This window comes from Syngnathus scovelli, chromosome 13 (genome assembly GCF_024217435.2).
Source record: "Syngnathus scovelli strain Florida chromosome 13, RoL_Ssco_1.2, whole genome shotgun sequence".
Classification (NCBI taxonomy): Eukaryota; Metazoa; Chordata; class Actinopteri; order Syngnathiformes; family Syngnathidae; genus Syngnathus; species Syngnathus scovelli.
Window position 1 is genome coordinate 13,809,132 of NC_090859.1, and position 19,631 is coordinate 13,828,762.

At 48.5% G+C, this 19,631-nt stretch overlaps 3 protein-coding genes and 1 long non-coding RNA gene across 9 annotated transcripts; 1 reads left to right on the forward strand and 3 right to left on the reverse strand.

Annotated features, from left to right (window-relative positions):
- Positions 1-226: 226 nt before the first annotated feature.
- On the reverse strand, positions 227-6,647 carry LOC125979921 (M-phase phosphoprotein 9). 4 transcript variants are annotated; one of them, XM_049738798.2, is made up of 24 exons: positions 6,587-6,617; positions 6,004-6,145; positions 5,586-5,857; positions 5,331-5,481; positions 5,152-5,241; positions 4,610-5,031; positions 4,313-4,533; positions 4,103-4,215; positions 3,889-3,999; positions 3,619-3,809; positions 3,382-3,531; positions 3,174-3,261; positions 2,770-2,943; positions 2,656-2,703; positions 2,520-2,584; positions 2,324-2,425; positions 2,095-2,235; positions 1,790-1,926; positions 1,586-1,720; positions 1,367-1,487; positions 1,211-1,302; positions 977-1,137; positions 833-901; positions 227-756 (listed from the first exon to the last, which is right to left on the reverse strand). In XM_049738798.2, the coding sequence occupies exons 3-24, from the start codon at positions 5,816-5,818 to the stop codon at positions 652-654; spliced, it is 3,120 nt and encodes a 1,039-aa protein (XP_049594755.1). In that variant the 5' UTR covers positions 5,819-5,857; positions 6,004-6,145; positions 6,587-6,617; the 3' UTR covers positions 227-651. The 4 variants fall into 4 exon arrangements, with proteins under 4 accessions (XP_049594755.1, XP_068508920.1, XP_068508919.1 ...); XM_068652819.1 differs by lacking the exon at positions 6,004-6,145 and having other exon boundaries at positions 2,095-2,196; positions 6,587-6,647; XM_068652818.1 differs by lacking the exon at positions 6,004-6,145 and having other exon boundaries at positions 2,095-2,199; positions 6,587-6,647.
- A 145-nt stretch (positions 6,648-6,792) lies between these two features.
- On the reverse strand, positions 6,793-8,896 carry LOC125979928 (cyclin-dependent kinase 2-associated protein 1). 2 transcript variants are annotated; one of them, XM_049738822.2, is made up of 4 exons: positions 8,426-8,896; positions 7,650-7,730; positions 7,378-7,504; positions 6,793-7,261 (listed from the first exon to the last, which is right to left on the reverse strand). In XM_049738822.2, exons 1-4 carry the CDS (start codon positions 8,513-8,515, stop codon positions 7,194-7,196), a joined length of 366 nt encoding a protein of 121 aa, XP_049594779.1. In that variant the 5' UTR covers positions 8,516-8,896; the 3' UTR covers positions 6,793-7,193. The 2 variants fall into 2 exon arrangements, with proteins under 2 accessions (XP_049594779.1, XP_049594778.1); XM_049738821.2 differs by having other exon boundaries at positions 7,650-7,744; positions 8,449-8,853.
- A 279-nt stretch (positions 8,897-9,175) lies between these two features.
- On the reverse strand, positions 9,176-19,075 carry sbno1 (strawberry notch homolog 1 (Drosophila)). 2 transcript variants are annotated; one of them, XM_049738792.2, is made up of 33 exons: positions 18,925-19,075; positions 17,355-17,474; positions 17,175-17,270; positions 16,803-17,033; positions 16,604-16,736; positions 16,419-16,519; positions 16,261-16,357; positions 16,014-16,174; positions 15,809-15,942; positions 15,648-15,738; positions 15,376-15,537; positions 15,053-15,188; positions 14,865-14,970; positions 14,634-14,787; positions 14,360-14,542; positions 14,158-14,255; positions 13,928-14,079; positions 13,650-13,862; positions 13,393-13,563; positions 13,146-13,315; positions 12,940-13,071; positions 12,727-12,862; positions 12,527-12,639; positions 12,380-12,451; positions 12,098-12,197; positions 11,945-12,019; positions 11,723-11,869; positions 11,551-11,645; positions 11,346-11,432; positions 11,123-11,260; positions 10,947-11,023; positions 10,633-10,826; positions 9,176-10,454 (listed from the first exon to the last, which is right to left on the reverse strand). In XM_049738792.2, the coding sequence occupies exons 2-33, from the start codon at positions 17,472-17,474 to the stop codon at positions 10,312-10,314; spliced, it is 4,218 nt and encodes a 1,405-aa protein (XP_049594749.1). In that variant the 5' UTR covers positions 18,925-19,075; the 3' UTR covers positions 9,176-10,311. The 2 variants fall into 2 exon arrangements, with proteins under 2 accessions (XP_049594749.1, XP_049594751.1); XM_049738794.2 differs by having other exon boundaries at positions 18,920-19,070.
- Positions 17,892-19,587, forward strand: LOC137840870 (uncharacterized). Its single transcript, XR_011088002.1, has 2 exons — positions 17,892-18,434; positions 19,048-19,587. It is a non-coding gene; the product is annotated as an uncharacterized lncRNA (long non-coding RNA).
- The last annotated feature ends 44 nt before the right edge of the window (positions 19,588-19,631 follow it).

Sequence of the window (19,631 nt, forward strand, 5' to 3'; positions counted from 1 at the left end):
ATGTGCACAGGGCCTCATGAATTAGTACTGGCCAATGTAACTTGAAAATCCAGTCAGCTTTTTAAACCTTGGTAAAAGCAAGATTTGTTCCGCCAACTACCAAAACATTCCTACAGATCTGCACATAATATATCTGATAATAAGTATCCCTGGTGAGTATGAAGTTTTTTTTTTATATTTGTTTTTTCCATGTTATTACATAAATATTGGAAGGAAAGACACCACATTCGTAAGAAAAAATAAGCAGAATTTATTGCGTAATGGTGATCATAATAAGTAGCTAATATGGCGGTTTGGGGTAAGTATAAAAAAAAGGGACAAGTGAGTGCAGACATTATTGTGCTGGTTCTGGTCCTGCTGCAAAAAACCCCCCAAAAAACAATCATGTAGGAAAAAAACGATCAAAAGTTGGAATGTCAAGTAAAACAAAAATATTTCCTTCACCGTAAATGATGTAAACAAGAGAATGGAAAAAAAAAAATACTGCAGCTGTGTCAAAAAACTATTAGTAATGTACAAGCTCTTTGAATCTAAAAATCTGTATGGTACAAAAAATATAGACTTCCAGAAATTTTTTATAAAAAGTGTCCCTGAGTGGTAGGTAGTACGTTAAAAACATGATAGCGAGGCCATGCTAACATTAGCATGCTGCTACGCTATGCTGCCGGAGGAGCGCAGGATGTGGAACCTCTTGAGCGTCATGCGGATGGACCCAAGGTCTCGGTTCAGATGCTCCAGACGCTCCTCTAAGGCCACCTGACACACACACACACGTCAAGTTACATGTGATACCTCCGGCAAGGAGCACGTGGACCATCTTAGTGTGGCTCACCTGGTCCAGCCTAGTCTTCATGTTCACTCGACCACCCGACGTCGGTATGCGGCTCAGAGATGCCTCGATCTGCACCACGCACACACAGAGTGTGAGACACACACACACACAGAGAAGAAGTTGGCGGCAATGTGTTGAACTGGCCTCGAGTTTCTCCCGTGTGAGCTCATCAAAAAGCCTCTCAGCCTCCGCCAAAGACAGAACTTTGTTGTCAGAAGCCAGGTATCCTCCCGGGCTGCCTCCTCCATCTTCACACGGCAGCTGTGCCTCGCCATAGTCGGGCGACGCCAAGCCGACAGCAGCGTCTACACGTGGGGAACGACACACGATATTTTGGTCACGTGAACACTATTTCGTTCTTTCGATCCACTTTCTTACTGTGGTGCTCAGGTGACCCAAAGCGTAGCCTGGTCCTGGGACTGCCGTTGTGGAACGAGTGGCGCCTGGTGTGATTGACGTGTGAGTCACGCCTGAAAGATACAAATGGGAATAATGCATGAATAATCACTTGCATTGATAATGACAGCTACTGACCTGTTGCCGAGGTGCTCCTCCCGTGGCATCATGTGACCAAAGGCGGTGGAGTAGTTCTCGGTAGGGCATCGTTTAGGGCTGCCCTTGGCTGGCAATGGGGCAAGTAACGTCTCTCTCTTGGCTGACAGTGAAAGTAAACATTAACGAGAGTCAACAAAATTTTGCAGCACGAGGTATATAAGACTAGAACATAAAATACAAAAAAAAACATGTTCATACTTGGCGTGGTTGCGATGGTGCTTTTTAGTCCTGCCGGAGGCAGCGAGGACGATCGATGGCCGTCCGGAGACAAACTCCTTTGACTTCTGAGCGCCCCGCCAACGCCGCCCAGGGATGGCCTGTGATTGGCCACCCCTGTGAAAACATACGAACCATTGGTGGGTGAAAGCAGGGGAGGGGGGCTCGCATGTAAAACGTTCTTACAGGGGGCTCTGCTCTCTGTGGCTCGAGTCTCCTCCATCTCGATCAGCGCCCTCATGATAGGCGACAGGTGGGCGGCGCCCTCCTCACGGAGTCTGGACGTCGACGGCGTCTGGTCGGGGTCTCTGGGGGCTGTGCACCTGCAGAACCAGAGTGCAAATGAGTACAGCTAAGGCTAATTGACACAAGCCGAGTTAGGCTATGCTAATGGTTGTGAATGCTAATTGCAAGTTTGGCTAGGCTAGTAGTATCAAATATCATGAACCGCACTACTTTATCAGCGCTCCAATTTTAAGAGTTGAACATGCCTCGAAGTTTGGGAAGGGAACGCAGAGGTGGTGGCAGCGGCCGGCTGTTGGACTTCCAGCCTTGGCGACCTCCTGCGGGTGACATCCGGCTCTGCGTTGCCTCTGCTGGGTGAGTGCAGCAGGTCAGGATGGTGGAAAAGACTGAAAGATGTATTGAAATCATCATGGTGACACGCTCCTCCCACAAGTGTGGACGAAGATGGCTACATTAGCAAAGCTAGCCGCTCACCCGGCTCCAGAGGGCTGGGCGGCGGACTGGGGGGTGTGGCGGACCCTGGTCTGGTTCTCGTGCTCCAATTGCCGTACTTGAGACTCCAGCTTAGAAATGGTTCTGAATGAAGATGATAGCAACAAAGGATGTGGGAAAAACAATGCAATATTTATGCTTTTTTTCAAATAAATATTATAGCAATAATGAAAATCACCTTTTCAGGTCTGAAGTGAGATTGTTGGCTTGGTAAAGTTTGTCTTCTGTTGACAGCAAGTTGCTCTGTCAAAAAGGAACAATTTATTTTTTGCTTTTTTAAAAAGTAAAACATGGCGATTGTCTTCATTGCTTACCTTTAGTTTGTCGTTGTCCTTCAGCACAGAGTTGTATTGTGCAAGGAGCTGGAAAAAAAACCCAGACGTTAGTCAGCGGACATCGCCTTTGCATTCCCTGCTCTCGACCTTCACCTCTTTGTTGGCCTGGACCTCGCGTTCCCTCTTGGCCTCGCTGTCGTCGACCTGCCGTCGAGCCTTCTTCACGGCCGCTGCCTTCTCCTTGGCCGATCGCTTGCTGTCTTCCAGGCGCTGACGCAGCGACTTGACGGTGGCACCCGCCACCGCGTAACGCTCGGGCCACTCGGCCTGAACAAGGCGTTGGAGACGCGTTACTTTTTTCGTTTGTGTTCACTGTGAGGATACTGTCAATCCAAACAGGACCTGTTCTTGACTAACCACACTGCAGAAGAACTACCGATAAAAACAAACTCATTTATTTAGATTCTGAAATTGGTTTAAAGCAGTTAAGAAAAAAAAAGTGACAGAATAATGAGCCGAGAAGATGCTGACTGGCATTCCCACAATAAAAAGACTACCAGCTGTTTCTCCAGCGTGGAGTTAGTTTGCTCCAGCTTGTCGATACGTCGGCTGGCTTCAGCCAAGGCTTTCTCCAGATGCTGACACCTGGAAACCATCAAAATAAAAGATTAAACAGGCTATAATGGAAAAAAAAAGATTTGTGATCCCAACTTGGGAACTGTAAAATGAACCAGCAGTCCCCATGCAAATTTTCAGAAAACAGACCTCTCTGAAAGCATGCGGTTGCTCTTCTCCAGGTCTCCGGGCAGATCTCGGAGCTTCAACTTGTCTCGCAATACTTGAATCTCGCACTCGTAATAAGCCTTCAGGTCAGTCACGTGTCGTGCGTGCTTCTCTCTCAGGTTCCGTCGTAGCCTGGACGGGACAGATGTAGAAAAACATTCGGCATTTAAATAAAAGTGCAAATACTTGGAAAAAAGAAAGGCTGGAGTTTGGACTCACAGGGAGAAGACGACAGGATCTTCTAGAGAACTAGAACCAGGCCTCAGAGTGGTACTGCGGCTACGGGTGACGTCCGCCTCCTCGCCGGTCTTCATTCGCGGGGTGGGCGGGACTTCCTGGGATTCATCAGAGACGCCATCGAGACTCAGCGGTGTCGTAGAGAAAGGCTGGGATGCCTCCGCAGCCAGCGGCTGCAAAAGTGGAAGTAGAAAATCAAACAACAGCAAAAAAGTCAAGAAGGAAATTCAGAGGGGTTGTCATGTGACCTACCTGCAGCGACAATGGAGTCGAAGTCTCGGAGCGTTCCCAGTCGGAGCGTTTGAGGTCCGTCCTGTGCTTGTGCTGGTATAGCTCGCGTAGAGAAACACCTAAGTCCTCAGCCTACAACAGAGGACCCAAAATGTCTGTTGTCAGGCTCCTGATTGGCTCAAAGAGCCCAGAGGGTAATCCAGGCTGGGCTATGGTTGCAAAAGTGTGTCGTCACCTGATCTGTGGAATTTTCTTGCAGGAAGAAAGCAGCTCCACTGCCGTTGCGGTCGAGGGCGTCCGGCAGACGGCGATAGAGGTCGCACTCATTCAGACGCCAGTAGGTCAGGCCTGAGAGTAGACGGTAGTTATGTTTTATTGGCGTTAGGCTTATGTGTGGGTCCTTGTAAAAATTTGAAGAGAACGCCTGAACTCAATAACAAGTCACCTGAGGCCTCAGACGAGAGGCTGTCGCTCCTCCTCAGCGCAAAAGAGGCGCAGGACGAAGCGGTAGCAGGATGTCGGGAGTTTGGGCTCTCCGATGGGCCGAGAGCCAATTTGGCCGGGCTGCGTGGCAGCTCCTCGTACTCGGGAATTCTGGAATTTAGTCTCGTCTTGATTTTCTTGGCTCGCAGTTTCTGCCTCAAAGCCCAGGAGGTCAGAATCTGACTGCACAAATAGCACCATACGAAAAGGTTACGACTGCAACTCTCGGCTCATTGCAGTCGAAAGAAGCGTGACCCACCCCGAGGATTTCTGCTGGTGGGCTGCTGGCGGCTCCTCCTCGTCGGGAGCATCGGCGTCTTCCGACCACCGGTGCTCCTGCCTCTCCGCCGCCTCTCCCGTCTCCCAGGCGGACAGCGTGCCGTAGCCGCTGCTGAGCCCCGTGGTAGCTTGCTCATCGACCGGTGGGTTGGCGCCGTCTGACCTGTGAGGCGGTGAGGGGGAGCTGAACGGGGAGAGGGCGGCCGGGGCGGCCAGGCTGTCGCTCTCGCTGGGCGCGCGAGCAGGGAAAATGCAGTCGCCGGCCATGAGCGGCAACAGGAAGTCCTTGGTGGTGGTGATGGTGGTGTCCTCACTGGTTTGGATGCCAGCGCCGTGGGTGAAGTCTGCATGCGGCGGCCGGTTCTGGAGCTGCACCAGCGCTTTGATCTCGTCCTGAATTAACTGCAGAATTCAAGTTAAACTAATAAGTACAGTAAAAATAAAACATTTTTGTTACATGTTGTATTTACATTCAAATGAATGAATTAGTCAATTGGTTCTTAGAAATAAAAAATGTGCTACCTGTATTTGGCACTGATACTGTTCTTGCTGCGCAAGGATTTGCTCCTGGTATTGCTTCTCCACCAGCTGGAACAGGTGCAGCCATCGGCCCTGAGGTAAAAAAAAATAGAGAGAAAAAAAGACAGCGCTCAGCAAGACGCTGGATTAATGGAGCGAGAAGTCAGCTCACGCTGTCACACCTCGCAGTCCTTCCAGACCTGCGGGTCTGTCTCGCCGCCGCTGCGTATCTCCTCCACCAGGGCTCGGAGAGTATCGAGGGAGCTTGGGTTAATGAACGGGAGGTTCTTGCCTGAAGTGAACGCGTCATCCTCTGTGCTTATACAAAGACCCCTGAAACGCACCACATACTTTGCTTATGTACTAGGACACCTGAATTTTCTTGCATTTGAGTGTATAAATGTTGTCAAAATGGGCAAAGAGGCCAAACTCCGCACCTGATCTTACTGCACGGCGGCGTGTACTTGACAGTCTGGCAGGCCGCACTGCCCCCTGTGGTCTGGGAGGCCGAAGGTCTACCCTCAGAGACAGCCAGCCCCGAAGCCGTGGTGGCCTCGGAGGACAGCGGGGACGCTTCGCTCTCCTTGCCGCCACCGTCGCCGCTGGCCCGGCAGTGGCTGCGGGGCCCCGAGCTGGACACGTCCTCAGAGATGCTGTCATCTGTGGACATGTTTAAGGGCCTGTACAGAGGTGGCGGGAACTCTGACAGCTACAAAACAAGCAAACGAAAAAATTATGTGTAACATGCTGCAACAAAAAACACCATCAATTCATTGTTAGCAAGTTTTAGGTCGTTTTTCAATTTTATGTGAATATCATATGGACTTTTTTTTTTTTAAATCAATGCTTCCTTACATCCTTTCCTGCATCCCTTGAACTTGCTCTTCATCCGTCCTTCCTTGCCTCTTTCCTTCCATCTCAAATCTGTTTTTTTCTTCTTTCCTTTGTTTTGGTACTTGTCCAATACTGCTTTAGAATCCATTGTTTCTGATTTTGACTGAAATCATTTACCATTTTTAAAACAATGAAAAAAGTCAATTTAATAAAAAGTGCCCCCGCGTCATAAGTAACTTGCTTTAGTGGCCATAAATCTTAGAACTAGTGTCTGAGCTGATATGTAAAAAAGGTGACAGATTGTTAAACGCTGCACCCTCGCCAGCTGTAGACGGCACAAATGTCACCCGCGCACAGTGCGCCAGAATCGGTCACCGCTGTCATGTGACGTCGTGAGGTTGTTGTGGTTAACTTGAGCTCGGCGGGTTCCGCTAGCATGCTAAGTGCTAGCTAACTAACACTTAACACCACGCATATGAATGGCGCTAGCCAAATTACAGGCTAGGCTGGAATGCATTTGGAGGAACCGGAACACAGTTAATTAGATGTTTTATTACGCAAACATAAGTGCAGATGTAGCAGACGCCACAAGAGTTAACCTTACCAGTTTGTTCGAGTCGTCCTGTCATCCATATTTGTCAGGTATATGCTAGGGAGACGCTGATTGGCTGCTGAAATGACGTTAATACGTCAGTGAAAGTTTCGTCACGTGATTGGTGGACAGTATCGATTGGTTTCCCCATTGGCCAGAATTCAAAACGGAACAATGAGTGGTTTTCAAGGCTGCAAAAAAGGATTGACAAGGACAACTGTATTGAAAATACAATTTATTACACTGTGTAATAAATACATACAAAGATGCAAGTAACAGCATTTTCTTTTGATAACAAAACCAACCTGAACACGGATGAATTGACACTCACTCACTCACTCAGTCACTCATATGAAAAATTAGTCTAATCCCTGTACAAGACATTTGGCGTCTACACTTTTTTGCATGCAAAATTTATGAAGAAAAAACAAGAAACCAAGTTCCCCAAAAGTGGGCAATGGGAAACAAGTTGAGAGTTTGACTCATTCGTACAACATGGAGTCGGGACGTCCAGTCCACTTCTGAAATGACATGCAAGTTGAATTTTTGATTTTTTTTTTCTTTCCTTTTGTTTAAAGACGCATATTAAGAAGTCTCCTTGAACGGAATGTGATTGTCGCTAGGACCTGGCGTTCCTCTCCGTCTCTGCCAAGCACTCACGCACCAGGCCGCGGGCATGGATAATGCCTGTCAACAACAACAAGAGAAACCGATAAACATATGGACATGAATTGGGAAAATACTCACTATAAAGCAATTTCTTGTGGATTTTTAATTACCTACTTACTCAACCTTAAAATTACCTCTTTTGAGCCTCTCCATGGCGCTCTTGCTGCCAGCGTATGTGGGTCGGATCTCCTTGCCCAGCTCCTCAATAATGGCCAGCAGCTCAGCATATTTGTTTTGAGGCACCTGGCTGCCGGTCAAGCCCTGGAGAAGCCAATTGAGAGAAATGTGAAATTAAAGCAAGGTGGACATGGTTCACAATCCCACCAAAAAAAAAAAAAAATCACTCTTTCAAACGTGAATATTTTGCCCACACCTGTCCAATGAATTTTGGAAAAGTTGGTGTCACCTGTGAGAATCCCAGAGAAGGTGGTCCGTAGTCACTCAGCAGAGGTCTGTAGGACTGCAAATGGGCCAGGTTGGCTGCTGACTGGAGGCTACCAACTGTTTAAAACAAAGATTTTAAATTTAATTTCAAACTTTAAAAGGTGTCAAAGTTTAAGTGCTGATTTTTTTGTTAAAACAAATCCAGGGCAAAACAAATTTTCCATTCCGTAGGCTTTTTTCGAAATTAAAATATAAGAGGCACCTAACTACATTTCTGTATTTTAAGGTTGATCATTAATTGTAGTACTTTGCGAGCAAAGTATTTGGGGGGAGTAAAGTTTCATGTAAGGTTGCAGTAGCGCGCCTCCGTCAGCAGATGTCCGCAAAGAGGCGCCTCTCGTCGGCGTGGATCAATCAAGCAGCTCGAAGCCGGGGAGCATCATGGACGAGGAAGCGGAGCGAGGCTTCCTCGACGAAACACGACCGATACATTTTTTTAGTGTCGCCGCGTAGACGGCGCCCACCCGGGCCGGGAGCGCGACCCCAGACGCCAGCGAACCTCGCGCAAGACGCCGCCGTCGCCTTCGCCACGGTCGAGTCCGCGTTCGTGTAGTTTTTTCCTCCTCCTTGTCGACATTCGTAATAATGGCGGCTACGAATTAGCCTAGCTCCCAGGATGTGACCCGACATATGTAACCGGACAAAAAAAACTCCACGCACACACACGGGGCTTTCTCTTCAGGTATTCTCCGAGAACCCCCCGAATTTAAGCGTCGATTTAAGCGCCTTCGCCGGGACCCACTCGGACGTTTTGTGCTCACCCTGGTTCCCCGAAGTTCCCGGAGTGTGCTGGTGGGCATTGGGCTTGTAAGACATTCCCAGAGACATTGTAAATGAAAGAAATCCAAATGACCCGACATTCAGCGAGGCGTCTGTCTCCCACTTTTTTGTTGTTTACGGCGGCGCCGGCAAACATGGCCGTCACTGGATGTTGACACCCAGCCAGCCGAGGCGAGCCCCGGTGGAAGAAAAGACACACTTTTGTCGGCCAAAAGCGGCACGTTTGACCGGAGCCCGGAGCACACTTTAGAAGCAAAGTTGAGCCGCGCTTTTGGGTCACTTTAAACGACTTAGGAGCTTTTTTAAGACTATTTTGACGTAATTTTCGAGCTCGCTTTGTTCAGGCTTGTCTGAAAAAAAAACATCTTATGACATTTTTTTCTGTTTTCCCAATTTAATAAAGACAAATGAGTGGATGAATAAATTTTTCACTAATCACTTTTTGGGTGAAATAATTACATTAGTGCCCACCTCTGGGCCGCAGACAAATGGTTTGACCCAATTTTGACATCAGGGTCCATCGTGAATGAAAATTAATCAAATTAGCATTTATTATGAAATAGTTTACTGCAGAAGCCAAAAACCTCATGGTTTGACCCAATTAGTAAAATAATCTTTATTGCTACGTTATTGATAACCTTTCCATCTTTACCCATTTTGATGTCCAAAAGAAAAAAAAATCCATAAAAAATAAACAGGAAGTACAAGTACTGTATACCAAGCTTTATTGAGCGTTGTGTCACTTCATGGGCCACGTCAGCGAGAAAAGATTTTGCTGACATTCCAAAGCCCCGACAGACCCCAAATGCAATATCTCCCAAACCTTAGGGAATTTTTTTCCATCATCCTCTTAGTGCACTGAGAATTTAAGTATTCAATATCCTTGATATCCATGTTAAGGGCTGGGCTAGTATGCCCTTTGACCTCACTAGCAAAACACATACCTGCTGCTGTATGACACCTTATTTGTCACATACACTAGGTCAAGTGCACTAGTACATAAAGCTTAAAATGGATATCAATATCAAATGAATGGTTAAAACAGATTTCCATAAATATGTCAATTAAGGACCAGATTAGATTAACGGGCTCTTTCCATACACTCGTAAACTAATTCAATACATGAGCAGAATGACTGTCTTACTAATAACATTACAAGTACACGGAGTGGACATGAAATGCTCAAACAGCTTTCCATGAAAGCCAAACTCGAAGTAGAGTTTTGAAGATATGAACGGGCCAGTTCAATATACAACTTTTTAAAAATATCAATGTACAAAAATCAACATTTGCATGACTCCTATTGGCATCTTTGAACCAAGGACAATTGATTTATTTCTCCACTAGCGGTTGTCGTGGTGCCATCCTACGTCACATGATGGAAGACGAAAAGGACGTATTTGATTACGGAATGAGCTGTCGTGGTCAAACACCTGAGAAGACCATTCAAAGCAAACAAAAAAAAAAAAAGACGTCATGCGGGTCAATCAAATCACAAATCTCCAACTTTTTGGGAGTTGCGAGTAATGTAGGTCAAAACAAAGATCCCTCACGACAATCGTGGGAAATTAAACACGGATGGAAAAGTGAAAGTGAAGGATTTATTATTGGATTGTAACGTAGCGGTCAGTTTCCAGTGTGGCAGGGGTCCGTCGCACATCTTCTACTCTGAATGTCAGAGGACGAAAAACATCACCCCTGTCGGAAGGAGGGGTGATGGCGAGTCTTCCAAATTAAAAGAGAATTTAAAAAAAAAAACAAAAAAAACATCAACAACCCTGAAACGTTTTTTCTTTTTTCTGTATGTACACGAGTCCGCGTTGACGCCGTTCGTCTTGCCGCTACTATGTGTTGGGCACGTGGCTCAGACTTTGGGGGTGCAGTTGCTGCCTCTTGTACTGCTCCTGCACGGCCAGCTGCTGGAACTGGTCCGACGTGGACAGCTTGTGCATCAGCGGCGACACGCAGTTGGCCGGAATGATCAGTCCTACATGGGTGAGGAATGGCGACAATTTCAAATGACGACTGAGTCATCATCACCGGTTGCTAAGCAATTTCAGGGTTCGTCATCTTAAGCGAAGAGCGTGGGCGGGCAATCCAGAGACGCAACTATTTGTCTCTAACACATTAAAAAGATCATTTTTGATAATATGTAGGTGGCTCACCGACGATCCGCTGGCCGTCCTCGGTGCGCAGACGTACGATCTGCACCTTGACGTTGGTGCCGCTAACGGGCGTGAGCACCTCCTCCAGCTCGTTCCACACGCTCAGCACGGAACCACACAGCACGTAATACGTGCGGCAGCGCAAGCCGACCTCGCACTGCAGCCCCACCGAGGCCTTCTTGCAGTTGCCCCGCCTGCGTGCACAAAAGCAGAAGGTTGGCGTCCATATGTAATACAGAGCAGTCCAAAACACCTGATTCGGCTTCGGCCTGAAAAAAATCTTGTTGCTTGACAAACATACTGTGCATACTTACCAGAAAGCATGCGAGCAAATCTTTGCTGACGAGGTGTGCTGTTCGTTCCAGTGTTGCTTGGCGTCTTCTGATAAGACCTGACAATGAGGAACATTCAAATAATTATTGAAACATCAATAAAACACTGTCTTGTTAAGTGCACGGAAACCCCTTGCATAGAAAGTGCTCGCGCCAACCTTCTTAAACTTCTTCTTGATGTCAGCGTACGATTCCAGCTTGAGCTGCCTCCCCGTGTTGGGCCGGTAGACCAGGAAGAGCCTCTTCTTTGTGTTCACCTCCTTGACCAAGATGGCTGTCTTCTTGTTGTTCCGTGACTGAGAGAGTCAAACGCGCTGTTTGAATCACCTCCCAAGCCAAACTGCCGAGACGTGATGTGACTCAACGACCATCTGAATATACCTGCACATAGAAGCCATCGTCCGACCCATTCTGTTCTGCCCACGCATGCGTGGCTTCCTCCCAGGACATCCCTCGTTCCACGCCCACCTGCCAACACACACAAAGGCAGAGAGCTCAAGGTACAAGTATGTTCATAAACCTAGGGCGTTTAGCAAATTAAGTACACGAGTTACTTGCCACCCAAAATACTTTGACAGGGACCTACCGTGAAAAGCTCAACGTGGCCTGACGCCGTGTAGCCCGGCGTCAGGAACTTTTTGCAGTCCAACTTCTTTACCTTCTCATCACCAGAACCAAGATCTTTAAAAAAAAAAAAAAAAAATATGAAATGGATTGCTCCATTGTTGTAGTCCATTGTCAACAGAGCCGCCTCGCACCAAGAATGCCCATGTCGAATCTGCCGTTGCGCTTGGCTTCCTGGATGACGGCCGCCAGTGTGTCGGAGAAGTACTGGAACAAGGCGTTCTGCTGATGGACCTCCATGCCCAGGATGCGGTTGAGGAACTTCCCAATGTTGTTATAGTCTGTGGGATCGCCACAAATGTCGTTTTTGAAAAGCAGGAATCCTGCAAGACGTGCTTTGTGGTTGTGAAACTCACCTTTGTCCAGGGAAAGTGAGTTGTATCTATCCTCCACGTTAATGAGGCCCACGCCGATCAAGCCCCTTTGAACGTCTGAACGACAAAGTCCGATCAGGCCCAAATATCCTCCACAGCAAACAGGAGCTCACCGCGATTCCTTGTCGTTCATACCTTTGAAGAAATCTCCTTGAAAGTCCGAGGGCGGCGACACGAGCGGCGTGTCGAGCTTCACTATCGACTTCATTACGATTTCAAGAGCGTTTCGTCCGTACTGCAACGAGACAAAATGATTGCAGCGGAGTTGCACAAACACAGGGGAAAACAAAAATATTGGGGATCCTGACACTCATTAAGGCAGAATTTTAAGGTTGGAGGTCTGAGTCAATAAAGTTTTTTTCCACGCCTATTTAATGCCTGCAAGATGTGTTGAGCTTAAGCGCATCTTGTGCGTACTTTGTTATCAAAGTTAAACCTGCTGAGGTCTCGCGTCTCCGTCGCTCTTCTGTCTCCGTGCGTGAGCGCCCCCTGTTGGAGAGAAACGCCCAAGTCAGTCTGACGTCCACTGTTAAAAAACGATTAAAAAAAAAACCATTAACATACAAGACTCTCTAATCTTTTGGCCACGATTGAGGCAAATCTCTGCTCGCCAGCCAGCTCGGAGATGAGGAAGACGTACTCGGGAGCTGTGACCTGATTGGACCTGTGAGTTCTTCCTGCAGGTCACACGGCAACAGTGAGTTCTCATGCAAAGTCACAGAGGAGGCGGCGGCGGCGGCGGCGAGTCTCTGGCCACCACCCACCGAACTGCTGGATGGCTCGGTCGGCACTCCACGGCAACTCCAGCGTCATGTGGACCCTGCGGCGCTGATTCTTGACTCGGCGGTCGGCCTGCAGCGAGATGCCCGAGCTGGCCGCTTCCGAGATAATGGCGATGTGCTGAGCAAAAAAAAAAAAGGAACGGTCAAGACTCGAGTCCAACGAGTAAACTGCAATGGCAAAGTGGTAGTCTTTACTTTTTCCCCATCCATGAAACGTTGCTTCTCCGTGAGGTTGAGGATTTCTACGGGGACGTCCAGCTCCGAACGGGACTCGTACGTGATGGTGCCGTCGTCGTTGCTGACCACGCGGCCTTTGCGACCCGTCATCTATAGAAAAAAAAAGAAATCATACAATTTCAATCATACATTATATCTTATTGCTTAAATTCCACATTTTTTACCTCAGCAACATTTTCGGGTCCTCCCAGCTCGTCGATGAGCTCGTCCAGCGTGTTGGGTGGCAGCTCCTCGGCCAGCTCCTCCAGTTTTTCCAGGAGGTCCCTCTTCATCTTCTGAGCGTGTTCCACGGCGTCCTGGCTCGTCAAGCAGCTGTTGTCGGGCTCCGCTTTAACTGCGCAACCAATCGGGGCCCGTTGAAAAAAACGTTTCCCTCCAAAAGTGCAATTCCATCAGAGCGCTGGCGTATACCTGCAGCCGGCGTGGGCGTAGGGGTGACGGGGGCGGTGAACGTCGGCCGGTTGGAGCCCAGGCCCGAGGCCAGCAAGGCACTTTGAATGGAATCGGGGTCGATGCTCTTCCTTCGCTTTTTCTTCTTTTTCTCTTTGTTCTTCTTGGGCTCCTTTCGGACAAGCCAGGGATCTGAACAAAGAGAAGATAACCATGTTGGCACTGCACAGTAAACCCGCCCGGTATATTGCGCTTCTTTGAGGACACGTGTCCCTCACCGTCCTTGTCGTCCTCGCCAGACTCGTCTCTGAATGGGTTGAAGTCGTCGTCCTCGTCCGCCGAGCTGACTGATTTGAAGCTGTCGTCGCTGTCGTTGTCCCTGCCCGAGTCTTTGTCCGACTCGTCCGACTGGCTCTCGTCCGAGCTTGTGCCCGACAGTCCGCTGTGATTGCGAGGCCTCTTCTTCTGCTGTTTCTTCTTAATCTCCGGGGCTGGAGAAACAATAATCCATCATTTTTACCGTCTGAAAGTCAGACAATAACCTTCGTTGCCATACCTTTCCTTTTCTTGCCCTTCTGCTGGGACTGGGATGTGGAGTCAGTAGGCGAAGGGGTCTTCTTGGCCGAGAGGTCGATGCCCAGCAGGCTGTAAAGCTTCTGTCTGTCGGGAGCCGGGAAATGCTTCTCCACCAGGGACTGCAGCACACCTCTGCCACACCAGGCAAGATGTTTGAATGCATTGCAGTTTTGTGTAAAACAAACATGTTTTGCCAGAGGGAGTTCCTACTTTGCGGTTGACACAAAGTCGTTAAGTTCCCCGCCACCTTCCTCCAAGGCCTCCAGAGTTCTCGCTTCTCCGGTGGACTGCAAGCCGATCACCACACACTGCAATGGCATTTCGGCATTTCTTACAAAGACCAACTTCGGCTATATCTCCATTAATTATTCATCAATCAAGTGAGACATGCAGGCGGACCATCAAGTCTCACCTTCCCATTCTGGACCTCCTCCCTGGCCAGCTGGACCACCCTCCGGACCTTGGAGGCGATACAAAGGTACTTGAAGAACCTTTGGTGGGCCGACCAGAACTGGCCCCACATGGACTTCTTCATACGTTGCTCGGCATCCATCAGGTTGGCCGCCTGCTGGAACTTTTCCCGAGCGCTCACCCACTGCAAGGGAAGCGAGCGGGACTTCGAGATCAATTGGACACCTTTGTGTAAGGTGAGGCTTGGCGATGCCAAAGGATGGCGGCGGACTCACCAGCCTGACCGATTTGTTGTACATTTGAATGTAGCGATGAGTCAGCGGGACCTCGTCGATCTTGAACGTCACGCCGGTGAAACTCAGCTGCCGGGCGATGTACATTCCCCTCAGCTTCATATCCATGGCGACGATCTCCATGGCGCCCACGCCCCTGAATATGTGTTTAGCTTAGCATTTTGTTTTATGAATGACAACAAGCGCCATTTTTTTAAACGTTTTGGCAATCACCTGCGCTCCACCGCTTGAATGAAGTTGCCAAACTCCCTGAAAGGTGTTTTATGGCCCCAGATGCCCAGGCGGTTCATGTAAGCCATGTTTCTTGGTTCCGAAGCACCTGTTGAGAGGAGAGGACACGCTTTCAGTGCTTGGCAAACTTCGAGTGGTAGTTCCCCCTTGCTCGCCCGCGTTCGACTCACCTGTCGCGCTGGCGTACACCACGCGTGCCTTGGGGAGTTTGTTCTGAAGCTCCAGCACCGCCAGCCCAGTTTTTGTGGGTTTGGACGATCCGATGGGACACACATTTTTAGCCTTGTGACATTCATCGTAGATAATCTGGAGACAGTGGAGTTAAGGAAACGCCGCAAAAAGAAGAATTATGGAAACAACTCTTGCTAGGACACCAATGATTCCCAACCAACGTGCTGTGACAGATCAGGAAAAGTAAAATAAAATCTGCCTTGGCTCAGTTACATTTCAGAACCAATTGATCCACCACAAGCGCACAAGAACATAAGGATACGACGCCGTCAAAGTCCTCGCCGCACCAGTGGAGCAGTTGCTCAAACCTGGTCTTGTACTTGCCGCCCGACTGGCTCTCTCCGATCAGCGACGAGTAAGTGGCGAAGATGACGCCTTTCTTCACGCTGCCGTTGTGTTTGGAGGAGATCTTGCCGTACTTGAACTGGGAAAATAAAAGTGGCGTGATGAGTCACGCTGTCAACTCCTCACACTTAAAGTGGACAAATCATGGACAACTGACAGAATTGTCTTTCCAATGACATGCAATCGTACCTTGTTGAGGGAATGGACCTGGATGTTCTTGGCGCCGATGTCCCTCAAATCCCGCTCGGCGTCATACTTCAAGTCATTGGAAACGCTGAACCTGAACACAGAAAATAGAGATTAAACATTTCTGTTTGTAACTGTGGCAAAGATCACGAGGAGGTATTTACCATAGCGACCGCTTCCTGCCCAGGAGGTAATTCTCATAGATGATCCCGGCGATGGTGCGACCTTTCCCCACACCGGCGCCGTCACCGATCAAGTAGGCCGCTCGGTCGCCGCTCGGCAGGAACGTCTCGTGTTGCTGCCATGGCATTATTTTTTTTTAATACATTCTTGACAGACAAATGTGACACCGAGTGGAGCGCAACTGACCTGTGCGGCGTACGTGATGGCTTCCAGCTGCAGAGCCGACAGGCAGCCGCGGTCGATGACCTCCTCCGGGATGGACAGGCGGTACCAAACGTCCGGCGGGTTGACGCTCGACAGGGAGCTGGTCTCCACCACTGGGTCGGGATGCCGCAAGCCAACTTTCACTGTGTAGGACGAGAGCTACTTAGCAAGAGGTTGGCCAACAAACATCTACTCAGCGACCTCTCCTCAACCACGTCACCCCACTTACACTTCATCGGCATGTACTCTGCGTACGTCTCGGCGTGACCCAACTCCTCCTCTTCCTCCTCCTCAGGCTCGTCCTCGTCCCTCGTCCCGGGCGCGTGCTGCACAGTGACAGACATCAGTCTGCTTTGCAGACACGATGGAGTGGCGTCTTTGACTCACCAGGGAATGTGAGAAAGCGTGCATTTTGACCTCGTCGTTGTTCCAGTTTCTAACGTTTTCTTTTGCCGGGTTTTCCTTCTTGATGCCGTTGTTCATCTCACCTGCGGGCCAAACAAATTGTCGGAATGTTTAAGTTTCGTTGCAGAGCTAACTTGGCGTAAAGACGAGGTACACGTCGATCTTACTGGGCCCTGTGGCGGTGGCGACCGGCGTGGCGATGTCTGGCGGCGGCTTGAGTTTCATGAGCTCCACCAGACTGTTGCCCTTCAGGCTTGAATTCTTGGCACCTCCCGCCCTGAGTAGGTCTTTTAACTGGATCTGTTCAACGGGAGAACGCGTGTAAGAGAAAGCGGAGGGAAGGCCGGCAAAACGGCAAACTCCAACCTGGTCGGGGTTTGAAGGCACGGCTGTGGACACTGAGGGGGTGGTGATCGTGGAGGTGGGCGTGGACGAGCCTCGCAGGGCGGCGTTGGGGACGTGGACCACCTTGGTGACGGTGATGGTGTGTTTGACGGAGTTCCCCGACAACGGCTTGGTGGTGGCCGTTCCAAGCGACGGAAGCTGATTCAGCTGATTTAAGACAAAGGTGGTGGTCGACGGCTGAGGTTTGTGTTGCTGCGAGACGGAAAGTAAAGTCGATTTTAAAACAGCAAAAGCCTGCTATGTCATGATTTTCATCCTCACCATGCATCAAGTTCTTAAGTAATACTTTTTATTGCATGGCGCTAGTTTGAAAAACATCGAATAAAATCTTACCCTGATAGTCACGATGGGACCTGGGGGCGGCGATTCAGTTTTAACTTCCCCAGACTCGTTCCCCAAGCCGGCGTCCAAGGCGCTGATTGAGATAGACTGAACGACAAGCGGTAATGTTATCGAAAACACCAAAACCTTCTTTTTGTGGAGAAGAGGAAAGTGAGGGAAAGGCTATCTCACTTGCTGAGCTGTGGAGGGCTGCGCGACATCCTGAGAATCGACGTCAAATACTCCAATGTCATTGGGGCAAATGCCGCTCTCGCTGAGAGCAGTGAGAAGTAAATCCTGTTCGGGATCCATCTGCAAGACACAGACAATCAGTTACATATCAGCGCCACAAGACATAACATTTCAACAGTCAAGGAGTGAAGCCTAATTTACAATGCTAAATGAGATTTTATATATCGCAATTGAAAAAAACAAAAATTATCCACAGTTTTTTGTTTCTTTGATCATCTCATTACATCTTCTTGCTAAATTTGCGCAATAAAATAGACATTGAATTTTTGGGGGTGACATGCACAAAAACTGTACTCTGGAGAACAAAAAGTGAAAGCTGCAGCACACGTGATTGAAAAATACAACGGACAAGAACTTCCCAACTGCAACAAAACACATTGCAACCTTGTCAAAATAACTCATGATACTTAATTTAGGTTGGTAAAATATGAATATGACGTTGTAAATGAGAAGGTCGGGTCAAACAAGACACGTGTCTGTTACGTCCGACTTCCTGCTTCCTCTTGACAACGTCGCCGCTAACAACTCATAACAGCACTCTTTCAATCTTTCCAACAAACTACTCTGCACATATCACGCAAAGGCGCTCGCTCAGACTCAGCTTTTGTAGTCGGGCTCATTTCGTTATTTGGTAGCTTAATTTGTTTGCTCGAATGTCCCCGGGCAGGGTGACACAGCTCCGGCCAAGCTAGCTAGCTTTACTAGGCAAATCGAAAGCAAACCCAAATTCGCAATTTTTATTTAAAGGATCAGACACAAATAGTCGCTATATAAAGTAGGAAATTGGTCGTGTCTAGCTTTATTTTGTAGAATAAAAAAAAACATGCAGTCATTATTCTTGTAGTAAACATCCCCATTGAGCTTGCAATGACAGTGCCCGGACGCAACAACCCATGCAACATATTTCAATATTTTTATTATTATTATCATTATTATTATTAGTGTCGCTGAATGAGGTAGAGCGCATGCCGGAGGACTAACGGCGAGAAGATGAGATCTACTTTCTGGACCGGTCGCCAGGTACGGACGAAATGAAAATTAAAGACTCATCATGACTTGGTAAACAGCCCCGCCGAGATCCCAATGTCAGGCGTGTGCCTGAACGGAACACGCTGGTACCTGAACGCAACATCTGGACTGTTTGATCCTGTTTAGCATATTTAACCTTTTAATATTGTGAGATTAGCCGCAACTTGAAAGGGGTTCAGACGCAAGCGAGCCAGCTAGCTAGACGTGTTAGATAACTGAAGACGCAAGTTCACCAAGGGCGAACCACGGCGGGCGTCCCCTCCGGCTGCGCCCCGTAATAGGGCCACTTAAACGCGGCTAAGTTGGCGGGGTTGCCTCGCCTGTTTGTGTCATTGCTGCGGCTAAGCTAACGTTGGCGACGTTGAATCGTAAGAGGCAGCAGCCGCACACCGGGTAGTTCTTAAAAAGACCACACGCGATAATCCCAACGGTGCGGCAAATTCTTGTTTTTCCGACGTAGTTTCGAGAAGAGTTACCTTACTTGAGTGGCGGAACACGGGGCACTCTACGTCCGCAGTGAGGGTGCCTCGCCGCGAGGGTTCGGTTGTTGTCCTGTCCGCGCCGCTGCTCTCACGCCATCTTCTTCTTCTTTTTTTTAATCAAGCTCTCCGCCGCATGCTGGTCACGTGACGTGCGCTAGGCCTCGCTTAGCCTCCTCTGGTTCCGCTCCTCCCGTCGTCGAGTGGATCGTCCCGGCGTCGTCCCACCAGCACCAATGCGGCTGTTGGAGCCGCCGCACCGCCACGACAACGCATCGGCACAAAAGACAAAGATGGCCCTCTTTGATGCTTTTGACGCAAACGACAAACATCGCATCGGCCAAACGTAGTAGCAAAGCATCACGTGACCCTGGGGCGCGTCTTCTTTCTTCTTCTTCTCGTTTGACTTGAATCGATACTTTGCAACCTGGCGCCACCTGTCGAACTGGAAGTGGTTGAACAGAAACTGTGGAATTGATTTAAAAAAATATTAGAAAATACATTAAATGTATTTATGTATGTTATCATATAGGTATATGTATTTCTGTATTAAAAGGGCTTCTTGTAATTGTGGAAACGATGTGACAATGATTTCTAAGGTTAGGATTTCACCTGAAATACATGTTTTAAAATACAAAATATAAAATAAATATTTCATGTCTAGATTTGTGTTAAACGTGTTTCTCCTAAACATGTATTCGCGATTCCA

Bases quoted from the DNA above. Each gene is read 5' to 3' on its own strand.
- LOC125979921 (XM_049738799.1), bottom strand. From the start codon at position 5,818: ATGTCCACAGATGACAGCATCTCTGAGGACGTGTCCAGCTCGGGGCCC. The intron at 3,262-3,381 runs GTCTGTTTTCTG...GATGGTTTCCAG, and splicing joins AACCGCATGCTTTCAGAGAG to GTGTCAGCATCTGGAGAAAG. The intron at 1,927-2,094 runs GCATGTTCAACT...CTGGTTCTGCAG, and splicing joins TTCCCTTCCCAAACTTCGAG to GTGCACAGCCCCCAGAGACC.
- LOC125979928 (XM_049738822.2), bottom strand. From the start codon at position 8,515: ATGTCTCTGGGAATGTCTTACAAGCCCAATGCCCACCAGCACACTCCG. The intron at 7,505-7,649 runs GTGACACCAACT...TGGCTTCTCCAG, and splicing joins CTTCTCTGGGATTCTCACAG to GGCTTGACCGGCAGCCAGGT. The intron at 7,262-7,377 runs GTAATTTTAAGG...TGTTGTTGACAG, and splicing joins CATGGAGAGGCTCAAAAGAG to GCATTATCCATGCCCGCGGC.
- sbno1 (XM_049738792.2), bottom strand. From the start codon at position 17,474: ATGGATCCCGAACAGGATTTACTTCTCACTGCTCTCAGCGAGAGCGGC. The intron at 16,175-16,260 runs GTAAGTGGGGTG...CGTCCTACACAG, and splicing joins AGAGTACATGCCGATGAAGT to TGAAAGTTGGCTTGCGGCAT. The intron at 12,640-12,726 runs GTGGGTGGTGGC...TGTGACCTGCAG, and splicing joins CCGAGCCATCCAGCAGTTCG to GAAGAACTCACAGGTCCAAT.